We start from the raw sequence: 16885 nt of genomic DNA, 5'->3' as shown, positions 1-16885 counted from the left end.
ATATGTTCTAGAAGTTAAATTTCATTTTTGTTCACATACAATTCTTTATATGTGTCAATGTGACGCTAAAGCTAGGAAAATGGGGGCGCATCTATATTTTAGTGTAATATTAAGAAAAGATAGGATAGAAAAACCTTAAGAATAATTTTGCATTAAGTCATTGTTACCTTATTGTGAATACGTACAAAACGTGAATGTTTGTACTGTTTTAATTTGATATGTCATAATTGTATTGTATTCGCACTAGTACAGCATAGTGGTGTCATGGACTGGATGTCGTGATGTGTATATTCAATAGTATCTATAGGGACATAGTTATGACCAATACTTCAGTTGTTATGAAATAACACTATGTATTATGTGAACTATGGGTTGGATGGCCTACATTCTGAATTAGCATTGTTTGAATGAAGTCGTGGATACAAAACTCAAAATATATCTACAGCATACATATTTAGCAGCATCAAAGTATTGATTTTAAATTACTCATATCAACATTTTGCCTCACAGTTTTATGACACATAATTGAAATACACCAAATAGATGCACTAGGCATCTACCAATCAGTTGCAATTCAGACATTTAGCCCGTTGTGCAGACTTTAGGGTGTGGATTCAGGCTCATTCCTTTTCTTCTTCTTTTGTTCACACATATCAATAGACATGTTTCATCTCTCCTTAATGCTTTGTCCTTCATGAATCTGTCCGTTTATTGTAATCAGTCATCCCAGCTATTAATTACTTGAGGTATTAGGACCGCCTCCGTGGTCTAGTGGTAGAGCGTCCACCCGGAGAGCGAAAGGTCCTGGGTTCGATCCCAGACGAAAAGACGTTCAACAATGGTACTTGTTGTTACCCTGTCTGGCGCTCGGCATTAAGGGGCTAATACAAGGACTGGTCGGCTCGGAGTCAGTATACTGTGTCTGAGTGGGGTATTCATGTTAAACTGCGGCATGGTATCTCAGTGTGCTAGCACTATAAATCGGCATTAGTCCGGACTAGTACAAGCAGCCACACACATAATCTTGGACGCGACGTTAAACCCCATTTTGTCTCACCTTGAGTTACTAGGTTTTACCGCATGCTGATCGTTTTGTCAAGACACTAAAGATATTACACTGACTTTCCAAGAAGATGCTGATTATGGTGGCTGGTTTTGTACATGATAATTGTTGGTTCCTGACAACTGTACTGCAGTGGTATTCACATCTATTTGTGAGATAAGTTTTTTCCCCGTTTAATGTAAAACAGTTAATGTTCAAATAATGATTAGCATGACATAAATGCAGAATTTAACATCAACCTACCGTCATATAAGAAAGGTTGCAATTAGTTTCAGTTTCATAGCATATCAGGACACATCGAACGGTCGTCCGCTTTGCATTTGGCTTACACGATGGAATCAATGTGATGTTGGTTGGTTGGTTGGTTTGTTGTTTAACACCGCACTCAGCAATATTCCACCTATATGACGACGGTTAGTAAATAATCGAGTCTGGTCCAGACAATCCAGTATTTAATATCACGAGCATCTATCCACGCAATTGGGATCGATGACATGCATCAACCAAGTCAGCGAGGCCTGACCACCCGATCCCGTAAAGTCAACAAGCATAGTCGCCTTTTACGGCAAGCATGGTTTGCTGAAGACCTTTTCTACCCCGGATCTTCACGGATCCAATGTGATGTAATAAGATGGTTGCCGCGCGGCATCTTCCAGTTTAGTCTGTTATCTGAAGCTTCGCTTGTACCTTCGTATGAGGTACAATGCCTCATACGACTTGTGCAATCAGATCAGTTCATCCACCCTTGTAGTAACACTATTTCGAAGCCCCATCCCCGTGAAGACGAGATTACTGATTCAGTTTTTCTACGTTCAGTAGAGGGCATATCTGCAAGTTTCTCGACTTGTTCATCATTTCCACGTTCGTCATCGTCCTGACCAAAGGTACTGTTGGAATCAGCAAAATTCTTATTAAAAGATCGTTTGAGACATGAAAACCATCAGAAATATAAGACTTCGCAAGCTCCGACGTTCATACAGTTTGGCCCTCACTCTATGAAGGTTCATACTCTAATAAACTCACACAAAGTGAAAGACAATTCTTAAATCGCAGCACATCACGATTCGATGGCCGACTCGCAACGGTTCATAATAGTGATTGAGGTCAGAGTCGTGGTACCCTTTTGCGTGGGGTTGTTGGTCGCCAATTTGAATGGGCGATTTGTCTGTCCCAGGTTTTGTCCAACCTTTCGCTTTGTACGTTTGTTGGCGTTATCGCAGCAGTCAGCAATATTCAAGATATACGACGCCGGTCGTAAAATAATCGAGTATGGACCAGACAATCAGTCGCTTTGTAAGCTGGTTCCGGGGGCCAATGTGCGCTACGATAACTTGTTACTAGAGACGGAACCAAACCTGATTGGTATCCGTTTGCTACAAGCACATATTTTGTGACGAGAGTTAATTTAGAATAGCAAGACTTGTTCAGTCGTTAACTTAAACGTGAACTGACACAATGCAAGGCAACCGGAAACACTCCATGAACAATAGTGTTTCGCGTCAATGAAATAATGAAAACCACCTTATTTGTCAACACTTGTCAGTTACTTGTCAGTTATGCCCACAACAAAAATGTCCAAACTGCGACATTCAAATTCAACAAATAGTTTACGTGCAACCCTAGACTTCAATGTAACAAAGTCGGACGTGAAGAAGGAAGATGGAAAAGAATTCCGAGAGAAGAAAGATTCTGCAAATGTTACTCTTACAGATCAAACATTAGCACTGTGGAAAATGAAATTTAAAACATTTATTTTTTACTCGTCCGCCATGCAACAGCAATATATAAATATGTTCTAGAAGTTAAATTTCATTTTTGTTCACATACAATTCTTTATATGTGTCAATGTGACGCTAAAGCTAGGAAAATGGGGGCGCATCTATATTTTAGTGTAATATTAAGAAAAGATAGGATAGAAAAACCTTAAGAATAATTTTGCATTAAGTCATTGTAACTTTATTGTGAATACGTACAAAACGTGAATGTTTGTACTGTTTTAATTTGATATGTCATAATTGTATTGTATTCGCACTAGTACAGCATAGTGGTGTCATGGACTGGATGTCGTGATGTGTATATTCAATAGTATCTATAGGGACATAGTTATGATCAATACTTCAGTTGTTATGAAATAACACTATGTATTATGTGAACTATGGGTTGGATGGCCTACATTCTGAATTAGCATTGTTTGAATGAAGTCGTGGATACAAAACTCAAAATATATCTACAGCATACATATTTAGCAGCATCAAAGTATTGATTTTAAATTACTCATATCAACATTTTGCCTCACAGTTTTATGACACATAATTGAAATACACCAAATAGATGCACTAGGCATCTACCAATCAGTTGCAATTCAGACATTTAGCCCGTTGTGCAGACTTTAGGGTGTGGATTCAGGCTCATTCCTTTTCTTCTTCTTTTGTTCACACATATCAATAGACATGTTTCATCTCTCCTTAATGCTTTGTCCTTCATGAATCTGTCCGTTTATTGTAATCAGTCATCCCAGCTATTAATTACTTGAGGTATTAGGACCGCCTCCGTGGTCTAGTGGTAGAGCGTCCACCCGGAGAGCGGAAGGTCCTGGGTTCGATCCCCGACCGCGTCAGACGAAAAGACGTTCAACAATGGTACTTGTTGTTACCCTGTCTGGCGCTCGGCATTAAGGGGCTAATACAAGGACTGGTCGGCTCGGAGTCAGTATACTGTGTCTGAGTGGGGTATTCATGTTAAACTGCGGCATGGTATCTCAGTGTGCTAGCACTATAAATCGGCATTAGTCCGGACTAGTACAAGCAGCCACACACATAATCTTGGACGCGACGTTAAACCCCATTTTGTCTCACCTTGAGTTACTAGGTTTACCGCATGCCGTTTTGTCAAGACACTAAAGATATTACACTGACTTTCCAAGAAGATGCTGATTATGGTGGCTGGTTTTGTACATAATTGTTGGTTCCTGACAACTGTACTGCAGTGGTATTCACATCTATTTGTGAGATAAGTTTTTTCCCCGTTTAATGTAAAACAGTTAATGTTCAAATAATGATTAGCATGACATAAATGCAGAATTTAACATCAACCTACCGTCATATAAGAAAGGTTGCAATTAGTTTCAGTTTCATAGCATATCAGGACACATCGAACGGTCGTCCGCTTTGCATTTGGCTTACACGATGGAATCAATGTGATGTTGGTTGGTTGGTTGGTTTGTTGTTTAACACCGCACTCAGCAATATTCCACCTATATGACGGCGGTTAGTAAATAACCGAGTCTGGTCCAGACAATCCAGTATTTAATATCACGAGCATCTATCCACGCAATTGGGATCGATGACATGCATCAACCAAGTCAGCGAGGCCTGACCACCCGATCCCGTAAAGTCAACAAGCATAGTCGCCTTTTACGGCAAGCATGGTTTGCTGAAGACCTTTTCTACCCCGGATCTTCACGGATCCAATGTGATGTAATAAGATGGTTGCCGCGCGGCATCTTCCAGTTTAGTCTGTTATCTGAAGCTTCGCCTGCTCCCCCCCCCCCCCGCCTAAATTTTCAAATATTTAAATGAACCGTTATTGTTGAACCAGCATTTTCAATTCAATTATGTTCATTGCATTCAAGGTCATTAGCCCACAAACAGTTTTCCCATAAAATCTAAAAGGGCATGCCGGTGACCACATTCTGATGACTCATCACAAAAACATTTTGCTAGCGTGACTCCAGAAATGGGCTTCACTCAGGTCTGCGTAGATACGAATATGTGTAACTGTTGGTAAAGATAACATGTTGCACATCAGAGATAAAATAATTTGTCCGTGTGATTCGTGCTGAATTATGGTTAACTTGGTTGGGAAAACGTCGAACAAGGTCTGAATAATGATCCTCTTAGTGTGTCTGTGTGTCTTTCTGTGTGTCTTTCTCTGTTTGTGTGTGTCACTTTATGTGTGTGTGTGTGTGTTTGCGTGTGTCTGTATGATGCCTGTGTCGTTCTGTGTGTGTGCGTGCGTGCGTGCGTGCGTGTGTGCGTGCGTGCGTGCGTGTGCGTTTGTCTTTGTTTAAAGCCACACCCATAGTCTAGTTATATGACGGCGGCCTATACTAAGTCTATACCAAACAATCATGTGATGGGTATTATGAGCAAGCCATCAACCAAATCACCGAGCCTGACCATCCGATCCCCCCCCCCCCCCCTCCCCCCCCTACGACCAGCATAAGTTGCTGGGGACTACTTCTAACCTGGAATGACCAAGTTGTAGTGTTGTAGTGACATATTCTAAACAAAGTCCTGTGAAACCTAACATACGTGCTTTATGTGCTGATGGGGTACTATGAGGCTCATTGCAGATATTGCAGCAGCTCGACCAACATTCCATGCGGTCACAGGTTGTGTCATAACAAGCTAGATAAATGGTCATGACACGAAGTCGACCTGGAACATATTAATCGCACAACCAGATTTGATGCAACCATCAAAAGAAACTGATGCCTTCCACATGAAAAAATTAGAATATGAATTGCTCACCTGTAAATGCACAACACACATATGTTCCCCATCCAGGTTTAGCTACGCCAAGAACAACATGGGATGTTCCCTTGGATGCCATTGCGCTATGTCATGCCGCTAGACAGAAACAGACAATAGGTGATATCATTTCCCAGCCCCTGACTCAGGGATAATACTACAAGTATTTTATTTGTGTGTTTTTTCACTCAGTTAATAAACTAGTTAAATGCTCGGACAAACGTGCAGTATATCTACAATTTTGAGAGAAACTATGTCCATTTTAATTGAAATCTGGTTGGTGTCGCCATGTGGTTGGTGGAGAAAATAGCTTTTAATATATTATTTGTTTTATTGTTAGGGATCAATTTACCAGTGAATAACGTACATCACTGAAAAGATAAAGTAAAAAGCTTTCATGTGACCATACATGATCATGTTGAAGATCTTGACACAGGTCGACATGGCGGCCATCTTTAAATTCCATTGACAGTTATAGAGAAACATCATTTTTCTTTATGATTTTACAATTTGGGTGTTTTTAAGCATTGTTGCAATTATCCCACTCATCCATTACATAAACATAATCTACCACCATATCTCAATAAGCAATCTTCGTCACAATTGGGGGGAATGGGGTAACATTGTATACAATATCTCAGCCCCCATGTAATATATTTTCATTTTGTTTTCTATATAGGATAGCACAATGGTTCAGGTAGTTTTTGATACACAGTTATGGTGGTTTTATTGTCATAACTCAATGGAATTTTTGTTTTACCTACTCACAAAATTTGAAAATGAAGTAAAAAAACCACATGATTTTCACTGAAAATTAGAATAACAGTTTTAATGAAACAAAATGTTTTCTAAATTCAGATAACCGAACATATTACCCCCTGAAAATTCACGCACACATTTGCAAGATTACTACTCCTTGGAAATCGTGTGAATCGTCCTTCATACAATAGCAAAAGTGGTTGTCCCAAATCAGTCGCTATGACCAAACGATAACTCGTGCATTTGTTATCATCGTGATATATTACAATATAGGTCAGCCTACTACCACTGAATATCATATGTGTATAAGTCCATCGGGAACTGTATTCTAGCACTGTTTCAACCAAAGTGATGTCATATATATGTAACTATAACAACAACAACGAACAAGCGACCTAGTGCAGTGTTCAGGTCAGCACACGTATAGGCAAGTTGTGCTACGTTTACTAATTGTTTCGCACTAGGACGGCATTGCTATTCAAATGCTGTTTACCACGCTTCACTTCCTATGCAGTACGTCACCGGATGATAGATTCAGTTTAGGGGTTGTTCTAGTCTAGTGATTCACAAGGGAATATATTGCCAGCCTGCGGAGCTTCTTTGAGCTGTTTTGAAATGATAAATTTCTTTACTGTTGCATGAAGAGACTGTTTATTAAAGGTCGTGATAACCCAGGTAACCCAGGTAACCCAGGTAATACTGAAGCAACAACCTGTGCATGCACAACACTGCACACTGTTTGGTATGAACGCAGACAGTTGAGGCTACCTTTCATTCAAAAACAGGACCAAAGACAAGGTACCCAGCGTTCGTTTGGGTGTTCATGATCAGGAATTTCACAGCCAGGTAGGAGTCGGGTAGGGGCCACGACCAGGTACCCAGCGTTCGTTGAGAGTTTTATGATCAGGGATTTCACTGCCAGGTAGAAAACAAGCGGGCCAAACACCATGTTTCAATGTCAGTATTGTCAGTGAATGATTTAATTTCTTTCGGCAGTAGTGAGTGAGTGTGGTTTTACGCCGCTTTTAGCAATATTCCACCAATATCACGTTACCCCACTGCCCCCTTTCGAATTCGGTAGTAAAGGAGGGTATTGTAAGCGGTTATGGGGCATTGTTGCGTCAAGTGTTATTTCACTGGCACACACATTCAAATGTATCAGGATGAGTGTATATATATCACCCATATCTCATTATAGGTATGCACAATGTTGTTACCCATACACCAATTGTTGTGAGACAGGTATCTACAATACTGAGACACATATACCAATTGTTGTGAGACAGGTATCTACAATACTGAGACACATATACCAATTGTTGTGAGACAGGTATCTACAATACTGAGACACATATACCAATTGTTGTGAGACAGGTATCTACAATACTGAGACACATATACCAATTGTTGTGAGCCAGGTATCTACAATACTGAGACACATATACCAATTGTTGTGAGACAGGTATCTACAATACTGAGACACATATACCAATTGTTGTGAGACAGGTATCTACAATACTGAGACACATATACCAATTGTTGTGAGACAGGTATCTACAATACTGAGACACATATACCAATTGTTGTGAGACAGGTATCTACAATACTGAGACACATATACCAATTGTTGTGAGACAGGTACCCAAAATACGGTGTGACACAAATACCAATTGTTGTGAGATAGGGACCCACAATACTGTGTGACACATATACCGATTGTTGTGAGACAGGTACCCACAAAACTGTATGAAACATATACCGATTGTTGTGAGACAGGTACCAATAATACAGTGTGACACATATACCGATTGTTGTGAGATAGGTGCCCACAACACTGTGTGACACATATAACGATTCTTGTGAGACAGGTACCCACAACACTGTGACACATATTTCGATTGTTGTGAGACGGGTACCCACAAAACTGTGAGACACATATACCGACTGTTGTGAGACAGGTACCCACAATACTGTGTGACATATACACCAATTGTTGTGAGATAGGTACCCACAATACTCTGACACATATACCGATTGTTGTGAGATAGGTACACACAATACTGTGTGACAAATATACCAATTGTTGTTAGATAGGTACCCACAATACTGTGTGACACATATACCAATTGTTGTGAGAAAGGTATCCACAATACTGTGTGACACATATAACGATTGTTGTGAGACAGGTATCCAAAATATTTTGTGACACAAATACCGATTTATAGGTGATAGGTGCCCACAATACTGTGTGACACATATACCGATTGTTGTGACATAGGTACCCACAATACTGTGTGACACATATACCGAATGTTATGAGACAGGTACCCACAATACTTTGACACATATACCGATTGTTGTGAGATAGGTACCCACAATACTGTGTGACACATATACCGAATAGTGTGAGACAGTTACCCACAATACTGTGTGACACATATACCGATTGTTGTCAGATAGGTACCCACAATACTGTGTGACACATATACCGATTGTTGTGAGTTAGGTACCCACAATACTGTGTGACACATATACCGATTGTTGTGAGATACGTACTAACAATACTGTGTGACACATATACCGATTGTTGTGAGACAGGTACCCAAAACATTGTGACACACATATACCGATTGTTTTGAGACAGGTATCCAAAATGTTGTGTGACACATATACCGATTTATAGGAGATAGGTGCCCACAATACATTTTGACACATATACCGATTGTTGTGAGACAGGTACCCACAATACTGTGACACATATACCGATTATTCTGAGACAGGTACCCACAATACTCTGACACATATACCGATTGTTGTGAGATAGGTATCCACATTACTGTGTCACACATTTACCGATTGTTGTGAGATAGGTACCCACAATTATGTGTGACACTTATACCCAATGTTGTGAGAGAGGTACCCACAACATTGTGTGACACATATACCGATTGTTGTGAGACAGGTACCCACAATACTGTGACACATATACCGATTGTTTTGAGACAGGTACCCACAATACTCTGAAACATATACCGATTGTTGTTAGATAGGTACCAACAATACTTTGTGACACATATAACGATTGTTGTGAGACAGGTACCCACAATACTGTGTGACACATATACCGATTGTTGTGAGACAGGTATCCACAATACTGTGTTACAAATATACCGATTGTTTTGAGACAGGTACCCACAACACTGTGACTCACAATTCGATTGTTGTAAGACAGGTATCCACAATACTATGTAACATATATACCGATTGTTCTGAGATAGGTACCCACAATACTGTGACACATATACCGATTGTTGTGAGATAGGTATCCACAATAATGTGTGACACATATACCGATTGTTGTTAGATAGGTACCCACAATTCTGTGTGACACATATACCGATTGTTGTGAGACGGGTATCCACAATACTGTGTTACACATATAACGATTGCTGTGAGACAGGTATCCTCCAGACTGTGTGACACATATACGGATTGTTGTGAGATAGGAACCCACAATACAGTTTGACACATATACCGATTGTTGTGAAACAGGTATCCACAATACTGTGACACATATACCGATTGTTGTGAGATAGGAACCCACAATACTCTGACACATATACCGGTTGTTGTGAAACAGGTACCCACAATACTGTGTGACACATATACCGATTGTTGTGGGATAGGAACCCACAATACTCTCACACATATACCGATTGTTGTGAGACATGTATCCACATTACTGTGTGACACATGTACCGATTGTTGTGAGGTAGGTATCCACAATACATTGTGACACATATACCGATTGTTGTTACACGGGTATCCACAATACTGTGTGACAAAAATACCGATTGTTGTGGGACAGGTACCCACAACACTGTGACACATATACTGATCGTTGATAGGTACCGTTATATGAGATGGAACATTGATGACTGTGGCGTAAACCACCTAAACAATCAAGAAAGACGTCATCCTCAAACATCAGGATCGAATGGTCAGACTCTGTGATTTGGCTGATTGCACGTCACCTTAACCAAGTGTCACGGATTGTTGGTCATGGTTTCAGTCACTAGTTGGTCTTGTCCGGACGTGCCATCATAACACCGCAAATGACAACTTTGTTAGTTAAGTGAAGGAATGTGTGAAGGTCGATTAACGCGGCAGTCTGCAATTCTCCATCAATATCTCCCGCTATTCCAATCTGGGTCAGACAAACTTGTGATTGAAAACATGAGCAATGCCAGTTGATAAGGTGCTGAGCCATAAGCCAAGTCACAGAGTCTGACCATCCGATCCCCACATGACTTTTTTATTTTTTTTTTTTTTTTTTTTTTGTGTGTGTGTGGGGTGTGTGTGTGGGGTGTGGTGTGTGTGTGTGTGTGTGTGTGTGGCGGGGGGGGGGGGGGGGTTACGTCGCAATCATCAATATTCTAGCTGTATGACGATGGCCTGTGAATAATCGAGTCTGGGCCAGGCGGGGTTCTATGTCAAGAAATCAACAATTTCACCAAACCTGAACACTTGATCCAAGTTTGTCGCCTCTCGCGGCACGCAACTGATGGCAAGGATAATCTAATGATGCTTCAGAACGGATGGAAGTAACTACATGATAATGACATTGCACCATATATAAAAAGCTGTGATCATGAATACAAATTAATGAGATGATAATGCCTGATGATGTAGAATATAAGGTTACTAAAATACATATGACAACAACATATTACACCGGATCTGACCAACCAGCGTTCTGATAACGTACATGGTGTTCGTCTTTGTAAATGTGGGTATTTTGCCAGGCGCAAAGATCGGGGATGGAGAATACACGCTTTACTGAAGAGGAAAAGGCTGAGGAAAGAAGATGTTTTCAATACCTGGTAGAGAAGGGTCTTGATAATGCTGCTATTGTCAAGAGGTTTGACACCATAGCTGAGAAATACGACAAGGTACAGTTGACATACAATAATATTAAAATACTAGCTCTGTAAGTTCATTGAGAACAGGGTCGGTCGGGTAGCCTGGTGGTTAAAGCGTTAGCTCGTCACGCGGAAGACCCGGGTTCGATTCCCGACATGGGTACAATGTGTGAAGCCCATTTATGGTGTCCCCCGCCGTGAAATTGCTGGAATATTGCTAAAAGCGGCGTAAAACCATTCTCAGTCAGTCAGTCAGTCAGTCATTGAGAACATCGCAGAACACGAGGCACAAACGGAGTAAGTGTTGGGTACAAGTACGAACTTCAATGCTGTGTGTAGGGCGTACACAATATAACCAGGTACAGCGGAGTGTTCCGTAACAAAGACAACATATATTTATAGATCACCACTCCATTGTGCATGATATCCTTAAAAAAAGGTTTGTCAAGGCACAGAGTGCTATATACGAGACTTCAAATGTATCTTTCTATTTTCCCATATCAAACATGCTGGTATATTTGTTTTTCACTGTGATCACATTATGTTTTGTTGACTCATATATTTGTTCAGATGCAGAATATAAATGGCAACAAGTTGCCGAAATGGATGGGAGAGAGTCTAGCGGCTCTGTATACCCGCAACCGACAGACTGTCAAGATCTTGGATGTAGCTGCAGGAACTGGATTGGCCTCTCACGAGGTAAAATGCTACCTGTTGTGGAAGGAGTTACATAAATGTAAAGACCTCTGTTGATGCAGGTTAAATGGGGTTCAACGTCGCTTCCAAGATTATTGCACTTATATAGCGACGTGTATGCACGTGTGTGTGTTTGTGTGACTGCTTGTACTAGTCCGGACTAATGCCGATTTATAGTGAAAGCTCACTGAGATACCATGCTGCAGTCTAACATGAATACCCCACTCAGACACAGTATACTTACTCCGAGACGACCAGTCCTTGTTTAAGCCCCTTAATGCCGCACGCCACACAGGGTAACAACAAGTACAATCCTTTAACATCTTTTGGTATGACGCGGCCGGGGATCGAACCCCGAACCCCCCTTCTCCGGGCGGACGCTCTATCACTAGACCACGGAGGCGGTTCTCGGTTGATGAAGGGAATTTGTTAGGTCACAGTCTCATAACAGGCCCCTTGGTTTATGTGACATGACGAACCAAACAATTTAATTTGACACCCACAACATACTTGTCGGCCATTCGGCATGTTTGTTTTGCGTATTTACGGTTACCATTGCAAGGCATCGCTTATCTACAGTAACAATTTCAGTAGCACGTAGGTGAGCTATTTGAGTCTCACGATTCTCTTGGGAACACGGTTGGCCCAGTCGTCGAAGACGCCGCGATTCGCTTTGCAGAGTTGCGTCCCTTGGGCACGCCAGAAACCTATGATTGTGGGTTCGAATCCCGGTTCGCCCCGATTATGTTTCTAGGTTTTTCTAGCCCCGAAGTGGTAAACGTCTGAGACCTGCATCCCTCGGGTTTTCCTCCCACATTAAGCATACACGCCGTGATATAACGGGAATACTGTTAAAAGCGGCGTTAAACCCAACCCACTCACTTATTCATGATCCTCTTGGCTTTATTATGCATAAGAGCAAACTGGCAAATGTAAATACATCCATATGATCAGTATATGTTGTCTGATGTAGGAGTCAATGTCTTGTTTCTTACTAAACTGACGGCCAAAAGAAGAAACTAAATGAACGCAAAATACACCAGCCAAACACGACAATGTTCTATGCAGAAAGTTATACATGTCCAAGACAAGGTGGGTTTTTTTTAGGAATTGCAAAAAAAGCAAAAAAAACATATGCCGCTTGGGCGGCTGAAACTATACCTGCAATAAGGGTACATAAATGATACGGACATCATGTCAGACACTCACACTCATAAAATACCACCACAAAAATACCACGACTGCCACCCGGACAATGCGAGCGGTCCCTGGGTACGATACAGATGGGAGCCACCCATGCCCACATTGATAGAACTTTTGGTTGTTCTCGTGTTGTCGTAACAAACCTGATGCAACGTTACAGACAGATCGGGCAGACATCAGACAGGCCAAGAACAGACAGGCCCAGGGTAACTATGCCCAATGAAGACCGGTACTTTGTATCTCCGGAATCGATCCCTGACATTGGCGTCATCAGCGACGAATGCCTAAGTGGATATGGTTAGTCGACAGACAGTGGCCAGGCGACTCTAGGGCTCTGGGGCTTACAGACCTTACTGAGGACCGTTATTGACAGCGCAACATCGTCGTCAGAGATTGATGTGGGCCCAGACTGTACGTCGTTAGTAGAGACGTCGTCTTCCCTGATGAAAGCCGTTTCTGTCTGTTCACAGCTGATGGGAGGAATTTTGGGACAGGAGAGAACACCACTGGTCATCGTTAACGGAGATTTTACAACTCAGCGTTACACGGATGACATTCTTCGTCAGATTTCTTCGTCCTACCATTTCTACAACATCTGCTACTTGGTGTCCTTTATCAGCATGGCAACTCCAGACTCCATACAACCCGAATCGTACAGAACTTCGTTGCAGCCAACAAGACATGTCACCCATTGAACACATCTGGGATGTCATGGATCGTCGTGTTCGACTGCGACCACATCCTCCAGTCAACTGACAAGAACTGATCAAGACAATCCAAACATAATGGAGACATATCCATTGTGACGTCATCAGACGACTGACTTTTTCTGTGCGCCCGAGACTTTTTCCTTGTCTTGTAGCTGGGGGTGGGCATACACGCTATTAATGTGATGTGTCATTGAACCTGAGCGATTTTAGATGTGACTGCTTTTTGTCCAGTAAGTTGAAGGCTTGTTTGTGCTACTCCACCTCAATTCGGGCAACTGTCATGTCAGTATTGGATGTTTTATGACTGTCATTTCCCTGATTTGGTTGAGATTATGATCTTTTCAATCTTTTTACTTCATGCATCTACATGTTGTGGTTTTTATACAAGAGTGATTCACAACTATGATTTGGCCGTCAGTTTATGAGTGAGTGTGTGAGTGAGTATGTTTTTACGCCGCTTTTAGCATTATTCCAGCAATATCACGGCGGGGAACACCACAAATGGGCTTCACACATTGTACCCATGAAGGGAATCGAACCCGGGTTCTAGGCGTGACGAGCGAACGCTTTAACCACTAGGCTACCCGATCGACCCCCCCCCCCCCCCCCCCCCCCCCCCCCCGTCAGTTTATGAAAAGTCGGCATATGAGAAAGAAGAAGAAAACAGTTTCTCCCCAATCTTAGTCCTTGTCATTTTATGTGCTGATTGAACCTGAATTGTGGTATGCTGGACAGATAAAATTATAGAGTTCTTTTATGTCCCAGATGCGGAAACACGGATTCCTGCACATTGATGGTCTGGAACCGTCTGCCGGGATGCTTGAACAGGCTAGGAAAAACAACTTGTATGAGCGATACATATGTGACATTCTTGCTGACAACACCCTGGATATTTCTGATGGTGAGAGTAGGAACGGTTGCATTAGACACGGTTTTAAGACAAGAAGTAGACAACATATACAGAGATATGGGATAGAGTAGATGTCTCATTGTGAAGGTAGTGTCAGTTGATGTAGACGTGACCGCCCGAGAAAGGAATAATGCAGATATACCTGATATAAGGAGACTACCGATGAATTTGCCTTTGACGTTTGTGATAGAATATTTGTTAACATGATAAATATAACATCTTTCCCATTGTTTAAATATCAAACACAATATCGCCAGTGTCTGAAAATTAAGACATGTTTCAAATCATATTTATGTAAGTTCTGAGAACAATTTGTCACCTGGTTCTTGCTTAGTATGTATATGATACAGAACAACAAACAAACACCCAAATATTGAGACTTGGCCATACATTTGTCCGTGGCTTGACATGGTTGTTTCAAAACAGACAACCATTTTGTGATTTCAGAGCCACCAGAACGAAGGCCCCCATGCCCTTCCATTACCAGATATTACCTGCATGTGTCTTTGTTTATTGCAGAAACATACACTATAGTAACAGTGGTCGGTCTCAGCTCCGAGATATTCAGTAAACTGTCCATCAAGGCATTCGAGGAACTGGTGCGTGTCACGAAATCAGGTGAGAACAAATTGTTATGGATTTTAATGAAGAGCGTAAAAACAACATATATTAAGACATACTGAAGGATTCATGTAAGTCATCGATCTACTGTTCTTCATCAATGCTGCCTTCTGACCCGTCAAGATCCGGGTTAGAATAGGTCTTCAGCAACCCATGCTTGCCGTAAAAGGCGACTATGCTTGTCGACTAACGGGATCGGGTGGCTGACTTAGTTGATGCACGTATTCGATCCCAATTGCGTGGATCGATGCTCGTGATATTAATCACTGGATTGTCTGGACCAGACTCGATTATTTACAAGCCGCCGTCATATAGGTGGAATATTGCTGAGTGCGGCGTTAAACAAGAAACCAACCAACCAACCAACCAACCAACATCACATTGATTCCATCGTGTAAGCCAAATGCAAAGCATACAACCGTTCGATGTGTCCAGACATGCTATGAAACTGAAACTAATTGCAACCTTTCTTATATGACGGTAGGTTGATGTTGAATTCTGCATTTATGTCATGCTAATCATTATTTGAACATTAACTGTTTTACATTAAATGGGGCTTAAACATCGTGTTAGCCAAATGCAAAGCGGACGACCGTTCGATGTGTCCTGATATGCTATGAAACTTGTCGTCTGGTCCAGACTCGATTATTTATAGAGCTTATTATTAAACAATCTTTACTGCCTTCTAGGTGGCCATATCTTGATGAATCACTTCGACTACATCTTCGAGAGGGATGTCCTCCGTGCGAATCTCTCCAGCCTAGAGAACCGTGGGCTATGGAAACTGGAGGACAAGCAAATTATGCCCGAGATCAAGAAGGGGATTACCGGTCATCTGCGTGTCTATAAAGTTCTGTAGTCCTACACCAAGAGGAAACAAGGGGATGACCGGTCATCTGCATGTCTATCACGTTCTGTAGTCCTACACCAGGGGGAAACAGGGGGTTGACCGGTCATCTGCGTGTCTATCACGTTCTGTAGTCCTACACCAAGAGGAAACAAGGGGATGACCGGTCATCTGAATGACTATCACGTTCTGTAGTCCTACACCAAGAGGAAAGTCTATTGTATTTAATAATCATGACCCATACTACTGTTCAGCCTTTTCTTTCGCTCTATTAAAATGATGGTGAAAAGATCCCTGTTTAAGTAAGACTTACTTACTTGCATGCGTCGATCTAGTTTACTACTGACTACCTCCGAGTGTGTGCATGTGTGGATGGGTGCATGTGTGGGTGGGTGCATGTGCGTGCATGCGTGCGTGCGTGCGTGCGTGCGTGCGTGCGTGCGCGCGTGTGTGTGTTATAACCAATATCGCCATTCTCATAGCTCATTCTACATTAAAAATAATCATATTCACATAGTCGACAAACAGTTATTTGATAAAATGGTCCACATGACACTGACTAACGTATAACAACGTGAACCAATCAAGGTGAATGTGTTCAACACAGACCTCTATATTCATA

The 16885-nt window shown here is 41.7% G+C and overlaps 1 protein-coding gene across 2 annotated transcripts; it reads left to right on the top strand.

Annotated features, from left to right (window-relative positions):
- The first annotated feature begins 7050 nt into the window (after positions 1–7050).
- On the top strand, positions 7051–16605 carry LOC139468135 (methyltransferase-like protein 27). 2 transcript variants are annotated; one of them, XM_071249918.1, is made up of 6 exons: positions 7051–7152; positions 11160–11306; positions 11847–11975; positions 14651–14786; positions 15315–15413; positions 16106–16605. In XM_071249918.1, exons 2-6 carry the CDS (start codon positions 11175–11177, stop codon positions 16273–16275), a joined length of 666 nt encoding a protein of 221 aa, XP_071106019.1. In that variant the 5' UTR covers positions 7051–7152; positions 11160–11174; the 3' UTR covers positions 16276–16605. The 2 variants fall into 2 exon arrangements, with proteins under 2 accessions (XP_071106019.1, XP_071106012.1); XM_071249911.1 differs by having other exon boundaries at positions 7051–7200; positions 16106–16602.
- Positions 16606–16885: the final 280 nt, after the last annotated feature.

Source organism: Haliotis cracherodii, unplaced genomic scaffold (genome assembly GCF_022045235.1).
Source record: "Haliotis cracherodii isolate W230 unplaced genomic scaffold, xgHalCrac1.p SCAF_1, whole genome shotgun sequence".
NCBI lineage: Eukaryota > Metazoa > Mollusca > Gastropoda > Lepetellida > Haliotidae > Haliotis > Haliotis cracherodii.
This window is presented reverse-complemented; position numbering and strand designations above follow the sequence as displayed.